This window comes from Podarcis bocagei (assembly GCF_964188305.1).
Source record: "Podarcis bocagei genome assembly, chromosome: 2".
Lineage (NCBI taxonomy): Eukaryota > Metazoa > Chordata > Lepidosauria > Squamata > Lacertidae > Podarcis > Podarcis bocagei.
In genome coordinates, this window is record NC_138126.1 from 50,038,379 (window position 1) to 50,062,744 (window position 24,366).

General features: G+C 41.4%; 1 protein-coding gene across 4 annotated transcripts in view; it reads right to left on the reverse strand.

Moving 5' to 3' along the window:
- The window catches only part of CACNA2D3 (calcium voltage-gated channel auxiliary subunit alpha2delta 3), a 498,964-nt gene that overhangs the window by 112,883 nt on the left and 361,715 nt on the right, over nucleotides 1-24,366 (reverse strand). For all 4 annotated transcript variants that reach the window (XR_014005100.1, XR_014005101.1, XR_014005102.1 and 1 more), the window contains 3 exons: nucleotides 21,706-21,777; nucleotides 20,463-20,543; nucleotides 15,150-15,224 (listed from right to left, as the gene is read on the reverse strand). Coding sequence is in view for 1 of the 4 variants with exons in the window: in XM_081184001.1 (XP_081040127.1) it covers nucleotides 15,150-15,224; nucleotides 20,463-20,543; nucleotides 21,706-21,777 (228 nt within the window). In the remaining 3 variants the exon portion in view is untranslated. The remainder of the gene's footprint in view (nucleotides 1-15,149; nucleotides 15,225-20,462; nucleotides 20,544-21,705; nucleotides 21,778-24,366) is intronic.

A 24,366-nucleotide genomic window follows, 5' to 3' on the forward strand; every position in this document is an offset into this window, starting at 1 on the left:
GAAAAACACATACAAATAAATAAATTTTATAAAGGAGCAAGATTAAATGCAGACACACAAAACATTTTTTAAAATAAAAAAATCAAGACTCCTTGTGATCTGCTCCCCCTTTCTTCTTCTGTCTGCCCCTCAGAGCTGGCATGGGACGTGGGGCTGGGCTTCAGTGGTGGCAGCCTCCCCTCCTCCTTGCCCACTTTCTAGCAGCCACTTTGAGCTGCCCAAGGGAGGAGGCTGACAGCATTGGCATGCTTATAGCAGTACAGTGGTGCCCCGCAAGACGAATGCCTCGCAAGACGGAAAACCCACTAGACGAAAGGGTTTTCCGTTTTGGAGGTGCTTCGCAAAACGAATTTCCTATGGGCTTGCTTCGCAAGACGAAAATGTCTTGCGAGTTCCTGCGGGGGTTTTTTCCTCCCCCCCCCCTTTCCCCAAGCCGCTAAGCCGCTTATCAGCTGATCCTAAGCCGCTAAGCCGCTTAACAGCTGATCCGCTAAGCTGCTAAGCCGCTTATCAGCTGATCCGCTAAGCCGCTAAACCGCTTATCAGCTGATCCGCTAAGCCCGCTAAGCGGCTAAGAGCGCTAAGCCGCTAATGGGCTTGCTTCGCAAGATGAAAAAACCGCAAGACGAAGAGACTCGCGGAACGGATTCTTTTCGTCTTGCGAGGCACCACTGTACCAGCCTAATGGAACATGTATGAAACCCATAACAAACATGGGAAAGCACTGAAACTCCTTGTTTTTGGAAGGCTTTTGGGTAACTGTTACAGGTTTAATCTGGTACGCTGCCAAAACGTTAATATTGCTTTTCTTATTGTTAACATGCTTTTATAATTATTTCTATCTCAGTTTTTCTCTTTCTTTTATCTTGCGTTGTTGCTCTGGTGATTTACTCAAGTTGTTATAAGTAATGCAGGGTGTAAATCAAGTTAATATAAATAAAACAGATTGGCGTGAATCCAGATAGTTGATGTCCAGGCACTGGGGAACAACCGTGGGAGAGGGCTATTATTGCCTGCATGTCCTGATCGTTGACTTCCCAAAGTCATCTGCTTGGCCACAGTGTGAGACGTAGGATGTTGGACATGATAGGCCTGTGGTTTGATTTCAGCAGTGCTCTGCTTCTGCTTTAAACTTCACTCACAGACTAATCCCATTGCGGGGAAAGGAGAGGGGGTTTTCACCATTTCCCCCCTCTTTTTGGAAAGCTTCCCCAGAGAGTTGGGAACCCTTCCTGAAGAGAGCGGGCTACAGTGGGAAGGTACCCCCCCCCCCATCTTCCTGTAGCAGGAACCTCTGCTGGATCTTGTTCCCCTGCATCGATGGAAGAAGCAGAAGTTAAAAAGGGCACGCAACACTGCCAGGTGTTGCCGGTGGGATAAGGAATTTGTTGAGTTCAAATATCCAAATGACTCAAGCATGTAACAGGGAGATGGGGAGGGGGAGAGTAACATCTTAAAAGCAACATGCAAATCCAGTTTGCTAATATCCTTGGCTCTAGACAACATACCTTCTTAGCGAGTGAGCACTTAACAAGGTAAGGCAGAAATATCACGTGACAAGTCTAGCCTAGGGAACCCCGCCCAGTGTTGGGTTTCATTATTAGAATGGAAGTTAGGCTTCAGCCTTTGGAGTTGCAAAACTACCTCTCTGCTCCATTTATCGGAGTTAAATTCCCAGAGGAAGAATTAAGTTGGCATACGTACAACTCTCCCCCTGGGGATGTGTCTGGGAGCAGCATGGGCTCTCGGTTTAAATCTCCACTGGCAGGCTTTTAAGCTTTTTTTATTTAATTTGCTTTAAAAAAACCAAACCTGGTTTCCTGCAATCCTAGTATCATGTGAGCTGCATTTATTTTGTAGCTGAGCATGATCCTTTACTGAGCCCTGCTGGGCCCTGAATTTGTAAAGCATTTGAAATGTGTTCACTCATAAAAGGGTCCTTGTAAAAGCAAACTCCCAAGATTAAGATTAAAGAAAAGTGTGACTTTCTTTGCTTTCTTATAAGAGAATAAGAGCTAACCTTTTCCCTCCCTTTCCAAAGAAAGAGCTGCAGACCAAAGCTATAATTTAAGATTTTAATCCAGAAATTCTTAGATTATGGTTGGCAATGAAGACCAGTTATTTTGGATTGGATGTCCATGCCAGCTGGCAGTAACAATCTGCCATGCAGTAAAATTTCCAACCCATAATGCAATGAAAAAACCCCAACCCTTAACTATGTCACATAAAAGGAGGGGCAGTGGGTGGGGGAATAAACCTCAGCTTTCACACAGGGGGAAAAAGGGAAGCAAATAAAGATGTACAGCCCTGAAAGAACCCCCTGGCAATGTAACGCATGAGAAAATTTTGATTTCTCATCCGCCGCCCCCCCCCCCAGTACACGCTTATGTTACAAACAACACAGAACACATCTAAACCTCTGGTTCTCAAAGTGGAAAAGTCTTCTAAAGAGATATAAACAGCTGTTGGTACCACAGAATTATAGAATTCTAGAGCTGGAAGAGACCCCGAGAGTAATCTAGTCCAACCACCTGCAGTGCAGGAGTGCATGAAAATATGAATGTATGAAAAGAAGCTGACTAATCCCTCCTCAGGCAAGTCTTTGTCCTAATTCATCAAACCTACCTAATCATAACAATGCAAGCTATTGCAAGGAATCCATCAATGCAACTGATAATGGGAGCTATTGGAACTTCCCCCACCTCTCCCATAGATATTTTCAACTTTGGAGAACTCTGAAGCAGAAGGTAGATCAGAATGCACTGGCTAGACAGAAGATAGATCAGCTTCCACTAGATCTCAGACTGATTTACAGCATATCAGCAAGGATTCTGACTGTGAGCAGCAACACTGATAATAACAACAACAACAACGACACCCTTCTAAATTAGGCTGCTGAGATAAAGTTTGTTGGGGTAGGATTTTGTGTGTGAAAGGACTATGAGGATATGCTCAGAGGCACTCTGTTACTTAATTCTAAGAATATGCTGACACCCCCATTACTGTTCTGACTCTTGTTGGTGGATCCTAGGGTTCTAGTAAAAAAACTAACTAAAAGCTGAGCAGATCCCACAAGCCTGGATTCTAAAGGCCCTCAAAGCCCCATTCTTTCTGAGCTGAGAACCTTTGCTATAGACAGATTATACAGCTGAGGTATCTGTATTTTTACATTGGCCATCCTCTCATGCTACTTCTGAGGAGATAAAGTCACTCTTCAGTACAGCTGGAACTTGCTGCTTTTCAAAAGCCCCCCCCCAACGTGGTAAATACTACTATCACAACGTGAAAAAGCAGCTGTATGGAATAGCCTGAAGCACTTGGACCTTGTGGTAAAATGCCTTGTGGTAATTTTGTCATATGGAATAGAGAATCTGCCCTCTGTTTTGTATTTCTGGAGAGCCAAATGGATCAAGCATGACTAAAAGGGGCTTCCTTACTACAAGGCTTTAAGAAGTACTGTATTGATCAAAATAAGGGGTAGACAACATGGTGCCATCCAGCTACCATTGGACTCCAATGCCCATCAGCCTCAGCCAGCATAACCAGGGATGATAGGAGCTAAATAAAATTTGGAGGGTACCACACTGGCTACCCCTGGTCTAAATTAATGACAGAGAAAATAGTGCACAGATCTTTATGTACCTATAAACTTTATAGTATAAAGACTGGGTAAACAATACCTTCAGATCAGATCAACCACATACAAGCAGATTAGTAGTGTGACGTGTACTTGATTCTTTCCACGGCAAACCCTCTTAATTTAGGATTTAATTTGCATTCTTAAGACCTTATCATTCAGGATTATGTAAAACTGACAGCTGCTTATAATTATATCTCCTTAGAGTGGAAATAATTTAAACCATCTGCCATCATTTCAACATTACCAGACTTAAAACTCGGTGAGCTTGTTTCTACCTAACGTCAAAGTTGAAAGTAAAGAAGCAAAGTAAACTGCAGGTATCTTACTACCAAATTTCTTGCATTTCATTTGTATGTGCAACTGGTTTTTCCAGAAAGGCATTCAAACTGTTAATTATCTTTTTAATATATGTAATTTAGGATTGCTAATTAGATAGCAATTTAATGCTCTCACAGGGATTCAGATACTCTTTCTTTTTTAACATGTAAACTCCGACAGGAATAATTGTTGACATTCAAGTAATTGAACTCTTCAGTTATTTAAATGAACACAAGGCATTTACACTGTTCAAATCATTTAAATATTCCACTGTCAGCTACAGCTGTAGAGTTTTATGGAGTCTCTGAAAAAGCAAGGGTAAGTGTAGGTTATCTTAGTTTTCAGGCAGGACTCCCCAGAGAGAAATGAGATTTGCTGCTTATGAAAGGCTAACACCGTTTAAGTGGGGCATTAATGTTTCCTCTGAGACTTGGATTTCTCTGTTTTTCTATATTAGGAGAAACAAATTTTCCCAGAATTTACAGCTATGAAAGCCTTAATACTGGTTTAGCAATCTTTAAATACACCGAGTCTTTTTTGCTACATACAATGCATTGTGGCTGTTAACATTTACCGGTAACTTAAACTCAGCAACTTGCTCTGGGTACATAACTGCCATCGTATTTAGGGGAAGGTTTTTATCTTTCGTTCCTATACACACACACACACACACACACACACACACACACACACAAACAACTTCCTTTACCAAGGCCAATGATGAAAACAATTGTATAAGGGCAGTTATGATTTTGTGAATATTTTTCATGTTAACTTCCTTTTGAAAGAAGAACAAATAGGATTTTGTAGAATATAGGGTTACTACAAAAATGAAACCAACACTGTCATCATATCTGAACTAATGCTGGGATTTTGTGTTCTTATTATGTACATGAGTTGCAGTTTGCCTGTAAGGAAAGTTTCATTTGCACTGAGCTATCCTACATGACTAGAAATAAGTGTGAGATCACGTGGCCGACTGTGCCTGCAAAGAAACAGCCGAGTTAAACTGTCACATGCTTGTGGTCGTAAGAATAGGCGATCGAAGAGGAGTGGAACTAGAAGCAAACTGCGTGGTTATTTTCATGCAGGGCAAATGCAGAGAGCTCAGTGCAAATGGTACCTGACCTGGCTAAACTGTTAATATGGAGATCTTCCTTGATGGAAAATACATATTGTTAAAAGAGATTATATACTGGTGCTGATGGCCTGTATGCAGTGCTAGCATGGAGTAAGTGGGCCTAACATTCGAGAAAGTAAGAAACTATCTATGGCGATGAGCTGATATCCTTTCATCAATTATATGCTTCTGGGTTAGAGTGCTCCTAGTGGCAGATTTGCTCATTGAAATCACAGGGTTTTGGCATGCAGGTGCGAAGGTTGGTGGGCATCATGAAATGTTTTGATAAATTGATGAATGAGGGTACTGACCAGGAGTTAGTGTTCTTAGCATATGTGGGCACCAATGTCAGTGGAAAAAAGTATACCCCAGATTCTGGAAGCAAGTGGCAGCAGGGGCTATTTTCCTCTTGTCTTTGTATGATCTATTATAGAAGCCCTTAACAACGCATGGAAAACCTAGTGTGTAGTTTGAATCTCTATTTCAGTTTTTTAAAATACCATTTATTGGGGGGGGGGATAAAACCCTGTGGCAGATTCTCAATGTCTTTTTCTCGCTTATGGTTTGATAATGCTGACATTACATTCCTAAATTAAATTGTGTCTAATCCATGATGTTTCTCAATCCAGCATTGGTGCCTATAAACAAAACAAAGTACAACAGCTGATGAGTTTCTTTTCAGAAAATGAAACTTCAACAGCCTGCTGTAAAATAAAAACAAATAACATTTATTATTATTATTATTTATAACCCACCCATCTGGCTTGGTTTCCCCAGCCGCCTTGGGTGGCTTAAAGCATATCTAAAAACATAATAAAAACATCAAGTGTTAAAAACCTCCCAATACATGGCTACCTTCAGATGTCTTCTAAAATTATCTCTTTGACATCTGAAGGGAGGGCGTCACCAGCAGAAGACCCTTGGAGGAGGACCAGGCTGAGTGGTGGGGGTGGAGACACTCCATCAGGTATACTGGGCCAAGGTCATTTAGGGCTTTGAAGATCAGCACCAACACTTTGAATTGTGCTCAGAAACGTACTGGCAGCCAGTGAAGATCTTTTAGGGCCAGTGTTATTTGGTCCCGATGGCCACTCTCAGTCACCAGTCTAGCTGCCGCATTCAAGATTAGTTGTAGTTTCCGAGTCACTTTCAAAGGCAGCCCCACGTAGAGTGCATTGCAGTAGTCCAAGCAGGAGATAACCAGGGCGTGCACTTGGGTGAGACAGTCTGTGGGCAGGTAGGGTCTCAGCCTGCGAACTAGATGGAGCTGATATACAGCTGCCCTGGACACAGAATCGACAGCTGTGAGTCCAAAATGACTCCCAGGCTGCGCACCTGGTCTTTCAGGGGAACAGTTATCCTGTTCAGGACCAGGGAGTATCCCCCCCACCCTGCATCTCCCCGGCAAACTGAAATTATTAAACTGAAATGTGTTACTTTATTATCCCCAAGACCTTTGATACATTTAAGTAGGCAGGGAGAACACACACCACTTTGCTCTTGGACAATAATAGTACTGGAGTCACAGATCGGAGTTAACATATATATACGACTTGATTTTAGCAAAACTTCAAGCAGTTTACAGGAATAGTTCAAAATCCTAAACTCTCAACAATAATCACATTTACTCTGAAGCAAGTTCAAATGATTTCCAAAGAATGACTGGTGAATTTTCCTTGCTACACTCTTGTGGAACAACTTTCTTACAAATATACTCTTGGAGCTGTTTTCGCCTGCGCAAGGGCTTCCACTTATGCAAAATGGCTTCCCTCTCTTCTGCTGCACAACCAAAATTGGGTCTGGAGGGGTCAGGAGAACCCTCAGAGCAGTGTGTAGGGGAAAGAGAGGGCTGATCATTGTACCTGGCAAGCTGAAATGCTTGCACAGATGGAGTGTCTGTAATAGCACAATACTGAGATCTATCCTATACAACAAGATTACATTTAACACATTCCAAGGAAGGTTCATATTTTATTGTCTCAAACCGTGTTTATGTCAAACATTGGAGTATGCTCAAATTTACTATCCTGTTCCATTTGGAACCATTTTACTAGCCGCACTGGGAGGGCGACAGGTCCCTCAACCCAAAAGTAGCGGATCAACTGCTTTTTCAAGACCAACGTCTTCATGCGGTATCAACGTGAAATTGGCTACGACTCAGAACTGGAAGCATTTACACATGCTATTAAACTTTATTAGAGCGAATAGTCCCACAGAAATAAGTTTAAAGCTGTATAACTCCAATAAGCAAACTGAGAAACTTACACCTCAACTGAAACCAGATTTTACTGAAAAGGCGCACTGATTTCAATAGTTATGAGAGCCAAAATTCCATATTCAGAGGTGGTAAACTTTTAATTGCCGCTGATTTATACTAGCGCACTATTTGGATCAGAATGCATCTGAATTAAGTCCCATTTGTTTCAGCTGGATTTGTTTCTCAGTCCATTGAGAAATTTTGACCGTATGAGGAGAAATATCCTGAATATAGTTGGCATTTTAATTTAAAATGCTTCCAATGTTATTTATACAGTATGGGCCTAATTTTGTCCCACTTGCAATGTCCATGCTGATACATGGTGGCTGAAACATCTATAACCAAGGGAGAAAGATCGTGTACACAAACTTGGCTATAGAGCTGGCATCACTGCATCTACCACAACAAGGCACTTTACATGGAACAAATGTTAAAGAATGGTTAGAAGGTTCCTATGGATGAGAACAAGGCAGCTCATTTCTTGATGAGGGGCTTTGGATGGTCCAAGCACAGAACACCATTGCTGGTCCACAGGAGAGCTTGCCAGGTAGCTTGTGAAAACCACTGAAAATCTGAGTGTATATGTGCTCACACTGAAAGCCCAAATAGTGTAGACTTTTAAGGGTGCAGTTCTAACAGGAGCAAGGGTGTGCAGTGGCAGATTCATTGCTGTTGGCTCCTGCTGGCTAAGGCAGAAGGTGAAGGAAGAGATGCTGTACCTATTTTGCTGTGCCAGCTTCAGGCTGCTGCAGCTCAGGGGTCCAAAATTAGACTCCTCTCCAGGAACTGTGTTTGCTTTGATCCATTGCCAGCCCAGCTCTGACCTCTCCCACAAATCACTCTGAGGACCTACTGCTGGTTACCGCTGCTTGAAACACCACCTTTGGCAAGGGCCTCTGCAGTGGTGCAGCCCACTGCTGGTGAGGCCTGTCAGGAGGACACCTCCTAACCATAGCGAGCAGCACAAACTGGGATTACTCTGCCCAAATTCTAAATTGATTGGGTCTCTCAGAGCAGTTACTCCCTTATAAGCCTTCATTCAGCCCAATATCTTTTTCATCACTTGACGGAGAGGAACTAGGGGATGGCAATGCTCTTCAAAGTTTTAGGAAGAGTCTCGACAATTTTAGAGGTGTAAATGAAGTGACTGAGTGACTTTCACTCACTAAAAAGAAAAACTAAGTTACTGATTGAAGTGGCTGGACTCAGCAGCCCAGCTGACATTCAGCATGTGAGAATGTCTCTGCGAATGATACTATATCATGATGTAGGGTAACAAAACACAGTGTGTGTGTGTGTGTGTGTGTGTGTGTGTGTGCGTGCACACACACACACACACACACCTAAGAATGTATTTTTTTTACAAATTTTATATATATATGTATATGTATGTATTAAGATCAGAATTTTATGTTTTTAAGACACACGATGAGAACAAATGGAATTAATTTGAGGATGTTTCATGTGCTCTGTATTACACAGTATTACTATATATTCTAATCTGTAATACAAGAGGAGTCATTACTATTGTGTTTTGAATTGTGGCTGGTGTTTTTCCTTTTTTGTCTCTCTGACGCCTACTAGCTTTCCCGTTGTGGAAGATTATATATATACTCTGTTCGTTTTAAGTATATGCATTTTTTCAAGGCTGCTTCTTTGGACCGTGGAAACATTTCCTGTTAATATTTCCATACTGTAGCCAAAAAGAACTTTCAAATGTAGCAGAAAGTGAAACATATAGAGTTTCTGTTTCCTTGTTGCCATATATGATTTTATGCCAGTGGGGCTTTGTTTCTGCATTTTAATAATACTGTGTTTTGCAGTAAAGAGAAACACATTCAATACAAGTCTTAACTTTCACTTTTTACATAAACACAACATATTCAAAACATGCATGTCTGTGTGTGTGTGTGTGTGTGTGTGTGTGTGTGTGTGTGTGTGTGTGTGTTGAATAATGGCTCTGCCTGCTCAGATTTCAGTGAAGGCTATGTCAATGGTTGATTATACATGGCAGTGCTATGCTGCCATCTAATGTCTGATCTTACATAGTTCATCACCAGCGCAAGTATCTATAAGGAAAGCTACTCAGATGATTTGAGTTACACTCACCTTTGTTTATCCATAGGGTTTGGAAGATTCTGTGGCTAATTTAAACTTACTGCACTCCTCTGAAGGTCAACACTAGCTTTCTTCTTGAAGACTTGATCAAGAGAATGTCAATTTAATTGACAATGATCACAATTCAATGTGTTATTGATGTCAGGAATGCTGAACCCTCCAGATTGCTGTTAGACTCCAACTCCTATCAGCCCCAAGTGGCACAAATGATGGGAGTTGTAGTCCAACAACCTATGCAAGCTCACAGGTCCCCCCTTTCTTATTTGTGTAAACCTGGCAGGGAACAGAATCTCAACAAGATGATTCAGTTATAAAGTTCAAGTCAGCAAACATATCCATCAAAATATGGCTGAAATGAAGAATTGTTAGAGAGCTTTAACTTGACTTTTTGTATAACACTTACTACACATGTTAGCCAGTTTCTAGTCCCCTCCAAAGGGGAATGCATTTCACAATACCTCCTCCTATTGCATGGCTAACGCAACATTTTTAAAAATCTTCATAGTCCCAATAACTTATATGATCTGAGAGCAAATTTCCTTCATACACATAATGACTTCTGGCCCATTCACATTTACAATTTTCCCACCGTAACAAACCATTCCAGTAATCACTGCACCACTAAAAATAAATAAAACATTAAATGGGAATTTTCTATCATTAGTTACTACTGGTTATTAGTTTATCATTTGAGTTCATTGCAATTAAGTTGCTCTTCATCCCACAAGCACCTCTGACCTGCACAGCATACACAAGCTAATCAGGATATATGTTCATATCCTTCAAATAAATGAGAAAATGGAGATGGCTTTTAAGTTCCTTCTATTGCTGTGCTGATATGAAACCATGCTGAAGGATCCAGATAAAAATAAAAATAAAAATCAGGACCCTAAAAACCCATGGAATGCATATAATGTTGTGAGCTCCCTGGCCTCACAGTTTTATTTATCTGTGCACTTACCATTGGAATGATTGTGTATGGTAATGAGCCAGAGATGTGCAGTGATGTGAGGAAGGGAAACATCCACTTTTTCCCATTAAAAAAACTGCTGTCATGAACAAAAACAAGGAAGGAAGATTACATCATTTGCCAATCTGTCTTGTATCATTTATTGTTGCTGGAATTCATTCCACATTTCCCTCTTAAACAAGGAATGCATGAGATCTAGTTTATGGAACCCATAATTAAAGAGAGGAAGAAGACAAGGTAAGGGCCCTTGTGTTACTTTTAAGTTTCACAGAGCCATGCAGGAAGATATCTGCCTTGCACGACCTACTTTGTACTAGAATCCTGAGATCTGCCAACTGGATTAAAGGATTCTGAAAGCCCAGGAACTTGTTTTGAATACTAACTGAACAGATCTCACAGTCTTTACACAGTCCTTTAGCTAGGAACATAACTAAATGGGATATCAACGCATATCCTCCTGGCTCCCCGTTCTACAATAAGTATGTGCATTTTGTGTGGTCATAGATTCCTTGCAGAAACAGGATACCCACTGATTTAAATGGAACAGAAAGGTATGTACCGCTGAGCAAAATAAGGGGGGTGCTGCACATAAAGGAGTTTATATGTTTACTAATGGTCCACACAAGGCTTTAGTTCAAATGCGCTTTTTGAATGAGATACGTATTCCTGCAGCATATACATATTTACACAAATGAATCCTTTTGTGTCCTTTTGAATCATTATAGAAACAGGGCATGAAAGAAAATGGGATCTAGTAAACACATAGGATGAAATCTAATGTCTCATGAGTGGACTTCCCTGAATACCACAGGGTTGCCTTTCCTTCCTTCCTTCTCTCCCTCTCTCCCTCTCTCTCTCTCCCCTCTCCCTCTCATGGAGCTCTCAATAGCCCCCAAAATCTGCTCCAAAGGGTCTCCCATACAAGGAGCATACAAGGGCCTGCAGGGGAGCAGAAGGGGAAATCCAGTTGTATGAGTGGAAATCCGTGGGTTTTGTTTTGTTTTGTTTTTTTGGTGGATGGGCACAATAGGCTCACAGCCATCTATGTAATGCTCATTGAGGGAGATGTGAAAGACTTTAGGACCACTCTAAACAGCTCGTGTGACTTTGTCCAGTACATCAAATAATGTCAGTAAAATAGGATGTGGGAGTTCTAGGAAACTGGGGAGGACAAGAGGTTTCTAAAAGAATCCATGAATATTATAAATGGTCTCTTTTGACATTTTGTTCCTACGTATGCAGAAATTAAATAGCATCTAACAATGTTATTAGCAAAGCTTTCTGAGGACTTTTGATTTACTTCCTAAAGAATTCATCTTGATCTAGTCCAACCAGAAAAGAACATTCTTCTTATAATGCTCTTAAAGTGCAAAACTGTATTCAAAGAGTGTGGATTTTCCCATAATACATTACAAAGCATCCCATATATCTACAAAGGAATATATAGAGTTGAACAAAAGCTGAATACTCACAGAAAACTATATTTAAGTGAAACAACAACATTTGCTGAGTGTGTGTGTGTTCCACCTAGCAATAATAAACTAGAATTAAACTCTCCAGGAGTTTTTCTTTTAAATTTCACTGCAAGAACAAGGCATGGTGAGATATTTGTCCATATTTTCTATAACTTGTTAATGCAGAAAAGGTGAGGAAGGATACTATACAGGTTGTAAGAAATCCTGTTTACCCAAATGACATTTTAAAGAGTTATTCACAAACTCTTTTTAAAAAGCTGTACTAATGACAAAGCTAAGTGTACTGATTACGGTATATCTTGGCCACATATTAGTGGTACATGGTAATTATTTTTTGTTGTTGTTTCTGAGGGGTGGGGGGGGGACACACCAGACAATATGTATGCACACAAACAGGTTTGTCTCTTGTACCCTCCCCACCCCCAGGAAGAAGGTTTACATATACGACTGAACATAACTGTCAGGGGTTCAGGAGCAGAGGCGAGGGCAAGGGAGGAAACAGAGAGCGAGGGGGAGGAGGCAGAGGAAAAGATGAGTGATGACGACGACCCGAGATCTCCGAGTCTTTCCAGTGAATCAGAAGATTCACAGAAAGGAGCACCAGTGGCCAGAACAAGGGGGGAACCTAGGGGGACACCCCAGGAAGAAGGGTCCAGAGGGGGCTCAGAGGGGAGCAGTTGGAAATCAGGACCAGCGTCACCAACAGAGAGCAGGGGAGAAGAAGGGCGCCAGGTATCAAGCGCTGGCAGCTCGCAACAGGAGGGAGGGCACGAGTCAGGAGTGGCCACACCTCCATCGGGGAGCGAAGAAACGGTCAGGCGGAAAGTGGAAGGTTGGGCGCGCGCGCCAAGTTCAAATGCACAGGAAGGTGGCGCAGTAAGCAGCCCGGAAAGGGAGCCAGGTCCTAAAGCCCGGCGCAAGGAGACAGGAGGGTCCGGGGGGTCCGCGTCAGAAGAATCCCGGAAGGAAGAGACCACGAGGGGCAGAGGGACCCAGAGAAGAACGGTCAGGCGGAAAAGGTGGAGTAAGACTAGGTTAGTAAGCTGGTGCACAGGGGGCGGACACTCAGACGGAGCTTCGCCGGTCTAACCCATAAGACGTAGAGCTGCACGCAGCAGCTTGAGAATGGAAACTGTAACTCAATAAAGACTTTTATAAAGTGAACGCTGGCTAGCGTGATCCTCTGTGAGCTAGGATCTGGAAGCAGCTCTGACAATAACATTTACACTCTGCATACAATTCTGACCAAGGGTGCCCAGCTGGAAAGGACAATTACTGAGCAGCTAATCTAAGAACTGAAGAGCATCCACTGCTGTTGCTCTGCTAGCACCACACTTCTCTTCCTTGCAGCCCCTTCCATGCATAAGGGGAAATCTCATTATGTGAGTGGAACTTCACACATGTGGCGCTGGATTCAACCCACCACTTCCAGATTAGCTTTGTACAATATCCATTGCAGCCACTGTGTTAGATCTGGGAGATTCTGGGTTTCTTGTTCCCTTTTAGAGATTCCCTGACAGCAACTAACCCACTGCCTCCCGGAATTTGTTCCCTATTTTTAAAATGGAAACAACACTGATCTACCTCATGGGTTGGTATTGGGGGGGGGATGGGAGAGAGAATTAAATAGGAAATGCATAAGACTGTTTCAGCCATTCTTCTCTTGAATGATTGTAATCACACCAGGAGAGAACAAGGTTATGCTTGCTGGTTCTGACCTCCCACTATCTACATGTTGGGGGGGGGAGTCTGAAGCAAAGCCCCACCCCATTAGAAGACTGAATGATAAACTAAGGAAGGCTCCATTCAAGCAATTAGCAAATGAGTGTTTTGAAATCTAAAAGCAAATTGCAGGTGCTGGGAGTGACTATGGCTCCAGCACAGGAGGCAGACACAAGAGGCAGACTGTGTCCTGTTGCAGTTCTGATCTGGGGTCACAACACCTGCTATTTGCAATTAAAACAAAAGGGAGCTTCCCTCACATTGCAATCAGCCAGTGCAGGGGGCCTGATCTAGACTGAGACCACAGCAGGGACACCCCACACCAGGATCCTGCTCCCGATTTGCTCTGCTCATGCCTGCAGTTCACTTTGAGAAGCAATTCACATAATTGCTAATAGCATGACTAACATCACATCTGCTGCTACCCCCAGCTTTACACTGCTGCTCCCATCCCAAAATACCAAGCAGTTTTTATAGGTAGGATAATTTGTCTAAACTCAGAATGAAACAGTTTATACCAAAAAAAGTAATTCTACTGCCTTTTTGCACTGTTCTCTTTTTAAAACAAAACTTCTTGGGGGTGGAAGGAGGAACAGCCAGGAAAATGTTGTGTTCTGACAATTTCATTTCATCTTCTCATCAAAACCACTCAAATGTAAATATTAACCAAGTGTAATGCCTAATCCAAACGTTAGAGGGATAAATGTTTGTGCAAGCTCCAATTATGACTCCATCAATCCTTCTGTACAATAATCCTGATTTTTTAAATATGCAAATACCCCTCTGAGATATATTGCTGCTTTCTGCTTATATATTGCTGAATTCTGATAATTACATTAAGTGCCTACCTTAGAAATGGCATCCATATTATATTATAGTGAATTCACTAATGCCACTCCTTTAGTTAGATTCAATGGTGATTAAACTCTTAAAGTGTTCCTATAAAACCAAAAAAATGAAGCTACAGCCTATGCTATCATTCAATAAACTTTTATATAACAGACACATCAAACTTCTTTCTGACTTTGGTTAATTAAAAGAAGGCAAAAAGGGTATTGGAAATGAATTTTCACCTTTTTAAAAAAGAGTAATTGGGGGAATAATCCTTCAAGCGAAGATAAAGAAGAGAAGGAGCTTGCATACAATATCCACACAGTTTTAGAAATTTGAGTCCACTTAAACATGACAAATAGGGGCTATTACTTAGGAACAGAGAATTCCACTTTAATGTAAGTGTACATAATTGCAGCAATTTATGGCTTTGCCTTGCACTTACAGGGGTTTGGGTCTCTCACCATACAACCTGTGCATTTCTATATCACCCAAAGGCTTATGTTATTATTTGCATTGGCGCTTCTAGGGAAAAAAATGTCTGCAATATTTATGTTTAAATAGTAGCCTTTTTAGTAGTCGTCCTTGTGAACCATTACACTCTGCTCTTTAATTCTGTATATCTTAAGAAGAAGAAGAAAATGTAAACATCTCTATCTCGGCATGTATAAAATCAGTCAACATATTTTTTATCTTACCAGAGGCCTGAGTTCTGGATGAGTCAGAATGTATCCATTGTTTGTGATTGCGAATGCATATCCATGAATACCTAACTGTAAGGATATAGGAAAGAAAAGAACCTGAATAAATAGGGCCTACAGAGCAGGTAAACTTTTGGAACACAAACCATCAGGAAGTTCCCTGGCACAAGACCCATCTAAAAAATGTGAACTGCACAGAAATACATTTCAGTAGTGGGTTTTCAGGAAAATTTCCTGGTGCATTGTGCCTTGGCACCTCAAACTTGGCAATTATAAGCCTGTAGCAACAAAGCATTTTGCTCAAATTCAAGTGAAGTCCCTTTTCTTTAACATGTACAGTGGTACCTCGGGTTACATACGCTTCAGGTTACATACGCTTCAGGTTACAGACTTGGCTAACCCAGAAATAGTATCTCGGGTTAAGAACTTTGCTTCAGGAGAACAGAAATCACGCGGCAGCAGTGGAAGGCCCCATTAGCTAAAGTGGTGCTTCAGGTTAAGAACAGTTTCAGATTAAGAACGGACCTCCGGAATGAATTAAGTACTTAACCTGAGATACCACTGTAGTAAAAAAAAAATCCCTATAGCTGTGGGGACTTGAGTATATTAGGGATGGGGAGCTCTGGGCAACCTTCTTGGGGGTGTCACATAACAATGATGGGCGGGGCTAGAAGCAAAAGATAAAAGGCAAATTCTACTACTACTACAGTGGAACCTCGGAAGTTGAACAGAATCCATTCAGGAAGTCCGTTCGACTTCCAAAATGTTCAGAAACCAAGGCACAGCTTCCAATTGGCTGCAGGAAGCTCCTGTAGCCAATCGGAAGCCGTGGAAGTCGCATCGGACATTCGGGTTCCATACAATGTTTGCAAACCAGAACACTCACTTCCGGGTTGGTGGTGTTCAGGAGCCAAAACGTTTTACACGCAAGGCCTTCGGGATCCAAGGTACGACTGTCCTACTACTATTTTTATTATTGAATTTGTATACTGCCCTTAATCCACAGATCTCAGGATGGTTTTTTTCTACACACATTTCCACAGCTTGCTCTATCTGCCGTCCAGGCAGCAAGAGCATTACCAGAGTTCAAGGACACTCAGGGAGGATGCAAAGAGGGGCTGGTGAGGTGTGGCATGGGGACAAAGTGAAGGGCCAGACAGACTGAATTTGGCTCCTGGGCCTGAAGTTCCACATCCCTGCAGGAAACAACAGAGCTACAATATCCACCTCATGGCATGCATGCATCTTTTCTCACTCTTATGTATTTTAGGGGAAATAAACAGATATATACACATCAATCTAACACATTTAGTGCTGCCAGTAGTGGCTGTGGGATGGCTTCCAGGGGTCCTTGGGCACAGTGGGGCTCTTGGCCCCTTCTTTTCCTCCTCTAGCCATACCTCTCTCTCTTGGCCCCATCCCTTTAAACTAAAACACATATTGATCAGTATGGCAAACCCACTGTTGTCAAATGTTGCCTTTTTATTTATTTATTGAGCCAGCAGTATAACTTGGACTTCATCTAATCCACTACTCTATACACACTCATCTGGGAGTAAGTCCTACTGAACTCATTGGGGCTTCTGAATAGACACATATGATGGAATAGGTAAAAGGTAAAAAGGTAAAAGTAAAATATGATGGATTTCTCTGTCACAAGTAGACACCTATCACTTATAGAATCCCATGCCAGGAAAAAGTGCAAGAAGATGCTTCAGAAGGCTCTACTTGCCCCCTCAATCTCCGTGACCATCCTTAGAATATATGGAAGTAAGTCTTGTTTATTTTAGTTTCTGTGGTTCCTTTGGACGAGAAAGGCCCCCAAATACAGTCTTCCCAGAAACCGGCACAGCTGTCACTGACAGAGCTTTGACTGAGCTCAATGTGAAATCTCAATTGTTGTGCTTTGCGAGAAATCCAGCTGTCTTACTAAATTAAAATGAGGGAAGGATTTTCAAATATGCCTGCTCAGGGCTCCTCAGATTTTTAAATTAAAATATCCTGGATTGGGCTAAGATGCTTACCATTTACACCCCAGGGTTTTGGCAGGGCAAACTTGTCCAGTTCTACTGGCAGCAGAACTTTGGCTTTACAGAAAGGAAGAGAAAAATGAAGCATCTCTGCTTCCTTTGCTCAAAGTTAACTGGGCAATATGATTTATCAGAAAGGAGGAACCTAAAACATAATTAGCAAGTGCAGAAGATGTGCTGCTCTTTATTTTCCATGGAAAATGGAAGTTGTTGTTTTAAACTTATTGGAGAGAAGGAAAAACCTTGATTTGGTTTAAACCACTTCAGTACTGAAAGACAACAGGAGACTCTGGTAATTGGACCTAGGCACCTTACTGTCTGTGATCAAGAGAGTAAAAAAAATAGTAGATGGACATAATACTATATGCATAAAAAGGGACTATTTCTAATTCAGAGACTCATACAATTTCCACTTTCAAACCTCAGAGATATATTGGAAGTAATCTGAGAGCAATGTAGTGTTGTATTAGGCCTGAAAGTACATGCATAATCAAATTTAGCACTGCACTTATTTCAATAGCAACCCTACCCCTTTTGACAATGCTTCTGTTACACAGCTGACTGCCCTCATTGATTGCAATAAATGTATCTTCAAATCACTGATGTCTAGTCATTAAAATGTCCCCTAGTGAAAAAACCCCGCTGCTGATAGCTTTGGCAGATGTTCTGTACAACACAGCTTTACCGCTGGGAAGGCAGATCAAATACAGAAATAGTTTTAAACCTGCTGGGTTGGGTGTGTGTGTTTTGCAGTGCATAATACAACTTATTTCTAAAATTGCCCAAATCATCTCTTAATCAATTGTGACTGTTCTCAAGACATTCTCTAGCTTAAAGGTCACATTACTTTATATGAAAGGCCACTCTCTTCAGATAAGGTTCATTCTAAAGTAAGGATCAATCTTATATACCACCAGGGAAATGGTGGGATGGATCCAGCGAAGCATAAACAGGTTTCTGCTTCCAAAATAGGGCTTTTCTCTCCTCTCCATCCCATCGCTTTCCCATTTCTCCCATGGCCCTGAAAAGCTGCTCTTGAAGGTCAGGGAAATGGTGTGCTATGGGGCATGAGGGACTATAGTTGAAGAGGGAATCAGCATAATTCAAGAGCCACAGCTTTGATGGTACAAAGAGGTTGACGGCTGACCTGCCCTTGAACAGCCCTCATCGCGTGTGTGCACTTGTACTTGCGCACGCACACACACACACACACACACACACACACACACAGAGAGAGAGAGAGAGAAAATTATCAACTGAGGTCATTTCTAATACAGTGTGGTGCATAATCAGGTACAGATTACTTTGAAGGAAATGGCTAAGGACAATGAAAAGGGACTTGAGTCCAGTGCACTTGAAACTGTTACTGTACTTTTTTGGCACATATATTATCAACTATATTGAACAAGGTACATTGGCAGACTTAAAATTGTGATGCAAGAATTTACTATTACTGCAAAAGCCCTGTCCTTATTTAGCTACAGTTTGAACCCAAACTAGTAATGTGCTGCCTTAGATCTTACTATTCACCTCAGCAAACCTTGAAGATACCAAATCACATATGAGAATTTCTCCTCAAGACCGCTTTGTAGCTAATTCAGAACCTTGGGCAATAATTGTAATTGCATACCCAAATTCAAACTCCAGTAAGATAGATAGCCACAAATCTTACAGAAGAGAAAAAATGTGTTTGAGAAACTCAAGCTTTTTTTGGAATCTATGAAGAACTGCTTAAGTCAACAATTAATATCTGTGTGTGTGTGTGTGTGTGTGCGCGCGCGCGCACGCGCGCATGTGGACATTGCTGTCCTCTTGTATATTTGCTTATAGTTTGACAAGCAAAGGAGTGCATTAGTTGCATAGCAACAACTTGAATCTAAAATTCTCATTTGCCCAATATCTTATGTCATTCTTGCAGCTTGGCTAAGGAAGAGGAAATCAGTGATATATTGTTCAGCCTGCAGTGTGGAATGTGGGAGAGGAAAAGCCACACATAGGCTTGTGTGGGTTATAATAGGCCACAACTTTATTGGTTACAGCTCACTGAGTTTTGGCATGGCATAGGATGGGATCTAGTTATCAGGCAGCTGTTGGTGGAAGTTGCATGACTTGCAGGCCAACCACTGTGTGCACTGATACCATGATCCTATCATACAGCCTGGAATGCAGTATGTGTGCTACCTCCCTGAGGCCTTGAAGCACCACCCAGGATCCCTTAAGGGGATCTCCCAGAGGGAAGAGAGGTGATCATCCCTGCTCTGGATTCAACCCAATGCCTCTCCCCCTGCAATAATGAGTTGTGGTGAAATATAAAATAGTGAACAACCACCATCAGAACACAAATGTTGCTACGAGGAAGGCCAAAGACCCACACCAGTTGTGAATGTGTGTGAAATTCCTTCCCAGCCCTGTCAACCAGTAGCTAACCTTCCTTCATAGCAAACTTAAGTATCTTTCCTAAGAGTTTTCGCTACAGTCTGCTCCCTGGTTTTGCTTCCTAAGCTACACTGGCAGCACTGGTTGTTCCTGAGCAGTGGTAGCCACACAACTGGGCAGTGCCCTACAGCGGAAGCAGCACTAAAAGGATTTGGTTCTGCTTCGCTCTCACATCCCACGTGGTGCAGCAAATTGATGTTTCCAGAAAGCGAGGTCTGGGGCTTGTAGCAAAGTTTTGAAGGGTTTCTTAAAAACAACAACAAACGTGTTTTTAAAGGATTTGGGAAATGTAGCCATTTCCGAAAAAGGGATAGTACATTACTGAGTAATATCTAAGGTATTAAGAGATCTGGAATTCCATTTTGGGGGGAATGATCTGTGAAGAAATCTTACCTAGATTGGCTTTATTATACATAAGAAGCACACCCAATAAATAATTTGTTTGAATAATATGGGTTGGATGTCCCTCTAGAGCTACACCCGTTGAAGAAATGATAGCACTGACAATATTCTGCAAATAATAGAAGGCTCAGCAAAACATGATTTATAGCATGAACACATCTTGGAACGGTGTGCAACACTTGGAGCAATGCCTGGCAAATGTTGTACAAGGTCTTGTGAAAGAGATTGCACAAGAACTTGCACTACAGAACCACACAGTTGGAATTCACTTCTCTTTGCTTGCACAATGGTTGTGTGTTACATTAAGAAAAGCCCCTTCCCTTGCAGAAGACGCTGCTCATTTGCAGAAAAGCATATCCGGATTCAATAGATATTTTGCAGCATATAAATGTAATTTACTTCTAATTCAATACAATGAACTGGTAATCAAAATGTTATTTACCTTGTATTTTGGAATAGTCTTTAGAAGTTCTTTCACTGGAACATCTGTGCCCACAACTCCCAAAAGAATGCCTTTCGATCTCTATTTTAAAAGATTGTTTGGGAAAAATGCAGATTAGTTGGAACAAACAATTACAGTTAGAGCACAGTAATTCAGTCAATAAGTATTTCCCATATGGATTAAAACTGCACTGAGCACTGCCGATAACTAGCTAATTCTTCCAACTATTTGACAAGGTATTATGGGTGGCTGCAGCTAATCTGGCTGAATACGCACGCAAACAAAATCAATAGATGTCTTTTTTCCCCTACCCTAGAAATAAAATCAAAGGTTGTGTGCAAAGTTGCAGCTGATAAGGATGCTTTCAATTAAACACTCTGACTCAGGAAGCCCCATCCAGACAAAATATGGAATAGAAAAATGCAATTTATCTTCTGTTTCAAATAGCTTGTGAAGCCCAAGCTTCTTGTGGAGGCAAGAATGAAATGTGAAGGGCAAGGTAAATGCAAATATAAAATGGAAATAAGATTTTTAAAAACCCAGATCCCTATTATAGAAATATAGTAGAAATATTTCTGGATATATACGCTAGCACTAGTCTAAGAAAAGAATAATTACAGACATTTGCTCCAATCAGAAAAACCACAGTGACAGCAAAAACACACACGTTTGTGTCTGTGTGCACAAACAGTATCTTATGCACAAACATGTGAACATGTTGTTGTAGGGAATTTCTATGGTAAAATTGGTTACAGGTGCACATGTGTTACCTTTTTCCTACCTGTGATCTATTCCACCTTGAACAGTAGGCTGCTGTGCGCCCAATACAGTAGTGTGGCAAATCTGAACAATTCAGGGAAAGATTGGGGTGCTTAGATCCTATTGAAACCAATAGCTTCCAAGCATAAATAAAAAAATATTTAGCTTTACCTGGATTGCATCCTATTTGATGTCCAAAAAACCCCAACTATGCTAAACAGTATTTAAAACCTTGATATTTCTATTTTTAATGTGTGCTTCTTCTTAAAAAGGGACAAGGCGTTTTATTTCAAGAACCACTGGAAGTTTACTTTTCAGTTCTTTGCTGCTAAGTATGTTGTATGGCATTTATTTTAACACCACGTACACATTTATGGGGAAAAGGTAGAGGATACCAACAGTCGAGAAATGCATAGCTTCATCAAGACGTTCACATTTGTGCTGATTTTGTAGCACATGGCTGGTGTATGGCGTGAGTACTTACAGTCTCATTTTGCTTACTAAATACTGGCATGGCAACAGTGGTCATCAAAACCATTCCCTGATCGTCTGCAAGCTACATTTAAAAAATAAGAAGAGATATTAATACAGAGCAATATGAGATGGGACCAAATCAAATCATAGCTATGAAAGCATCCAAAGAAGTTATCTTCTGATTAATGGAAATGATGTTTAAGAGCCCATTGCAACCTGCATTGCATTGCTTTTTAGTGCATCTGAGTGAGGCTCAGTCCAAATCATGTGCCTATCGGAAGGTGTTGTTAAAATCATCTTTCATTTAAAGAAAGAGAAATCTAGTACTGTAATCTTTTACTCATCTGTTGGATATGTATTGAATATTTTTGTATTCAGACAAATCTCCCTTAATTTTCTTTACATTTCCACTTCTCGTGGGATCCAATTTACAACTTTTTGCAGGACGAACACTCTGATGGTAGTAGATGACGGTAGCCTTTGGGCTAATACCTACACTCCACTGGGCTGCTTCTTACATGGCTTTCATGCCAGCTTGGTAAGAAGTGAGTTGAGAGCTTATGGCTCTCAGCCATAGTCATTTCCACAATCTTCGATGCATTGCAGCTATGTTAGAGATCATGTACGACAATGCTGCTGACCTCCGTGAACTCCTGGCTCACAGACTGCATATAGCTCATGCAAACACAGATGACAGGCAAATTCCCTGTTAGCGAAAAAACAGTGCTATTCGGTGGCTGAGCCAGTCTTCTACCTCCTGCTTTCCCATGGCCAAATTGAGCCCCAGCATTGGGAAACAATCAAATTCTATGTTGTCACCAAACATATGGCAACCACATATTAAGATTGTGACTAGGAAAACGGGGACATATTTTTCCCCACCCCCGGTAGATTTGTGATGGACAATTTTGACTGTTTGCGAAACTGTTCCTGGAAGAATACAAAACTAAGTCTTTATATGATTCCTCATATCTCAAACTTCATATCTCCAAGTTTTTTTACCTGTAAAGCTGGTATAATGTGGTTTTGCCAGTCAGTGGGAGTTGAGGCATTAATAGTTAATATACGATAGCCTTTCATGTATTCTTATGAACAAAGTACACATATAAAGAATTGCTTTATATGGATTACTACTCAATATACTGTTTATTTACAAAGCACATTAAGTGGCAGATTAACACGGTGACAGGATATACAGACTTAAGTCACACACACACACATGCACTAAACTGTGATCGGGGGCAAGATATGTTTGGAATTTTAAAAAAAAATTCTCTCTGGATCTTCCCTCCCACACAATTCCCACACACCCCTCAATCCCCCCTAGCCAGGGGTTGTTGAAGCGTTCCCTCCCAGCCACAGTGACATCACTTGTAGGAGCAAAACAGTGGCTCCAGACAGTATGGCTGAGGTCTCCAGGGTGTAATGCCAGGAAGCATGTGGGTTATACACTCAGGTGTGTGCCCACAGTGTCCTGGAGCACAGCACTTTTGGTGGATGCAGAGTTTCACTGTCTTACAAATGTATATTGGCATGGATAGTTTACAGATACAAAGAGCTATCAAAACACGCTGCCATTTCCCCAGGGAGAAACAATTGTTCAAGCAGTCCACTGCCATTGAGATAACGCCACACCTCGAAGTATTTTAGAAAGTCAAGAGCAAAACACCAAACATTTAGCAGAATGTATATTTAGCTAAAGCAGCAGATTGACAGGTAGGGATTGAATATAAGTTATGGGCTGACTCCAGAATTAAGCATCTATGATGGGGCTGCTGGAACCAATTTCTCCACTCCTCCCCCCCTGTGAAATAGGGTGCACTGTGGCATGGGGAGGGCTGAGGGGGAAGGAAGGGTCCAGAAAAACTCGGCAAAAGTGTATTTCACAAGCAGAGCTCCTACTCTCTGGGGTTGCCTTTGCCTGATGGGGGGGGGGGAGGGATCACCCATCTGCCCATGCTGCAGCCTACCTATTCAGTAGGGTCCCCCAAACCTTGATGGACCATTTTTGAGAAGGCTACAATGCAGAGGAGAAAGCAGGCACGACTGCTGCTGCCAGCATTGTTATGTACGCTTAATTCTGAATCCAACTATTCGTTTTTGAAATTCTTTCATAGCCATTTTATTAAATGGCTCTTTGATATAATTAGGCAAAAAAACAAGGCCAAGACATGATGGAAGCTGGAGGGTATTGTTTTCTCTTTGAAGGTGGTGAACCACCCAAGAAATGTTGTTCCTGGACAGTCAACAAATGCCTAAACAAACAAATGCTTTAATTGGTATGTTCCACTGGAATCCATAGGAATTCTCTTATCGTGAAATAATGTAATCATAAGCACGTGTAAGTTTAAATCTAAAATAAAATACTTTTTAAAGGTAATAAACCAAGTGGAAATTAGCTAGTTTCTGAAGACAGGAGTCTTAACGTAGTTAGTAAAGGAGTCCCATGGGTTCAAACAACATATTTATTAATAATTTGTATAAACAGAGAAGTAGGACAAAATGTTAAATGGTTAATGCATCAGACTGAATGTTTTTACAGCTGCCAAATATCACTATTTTCTGAACTGGAAAGCACATTGTGAAAGGAATGCCCAACATGAACGAAACTGTTCAGACATTATGCATTTACTTTTTAAGTTATAAAATGGTTACTTTCTGTTTAAAGGTT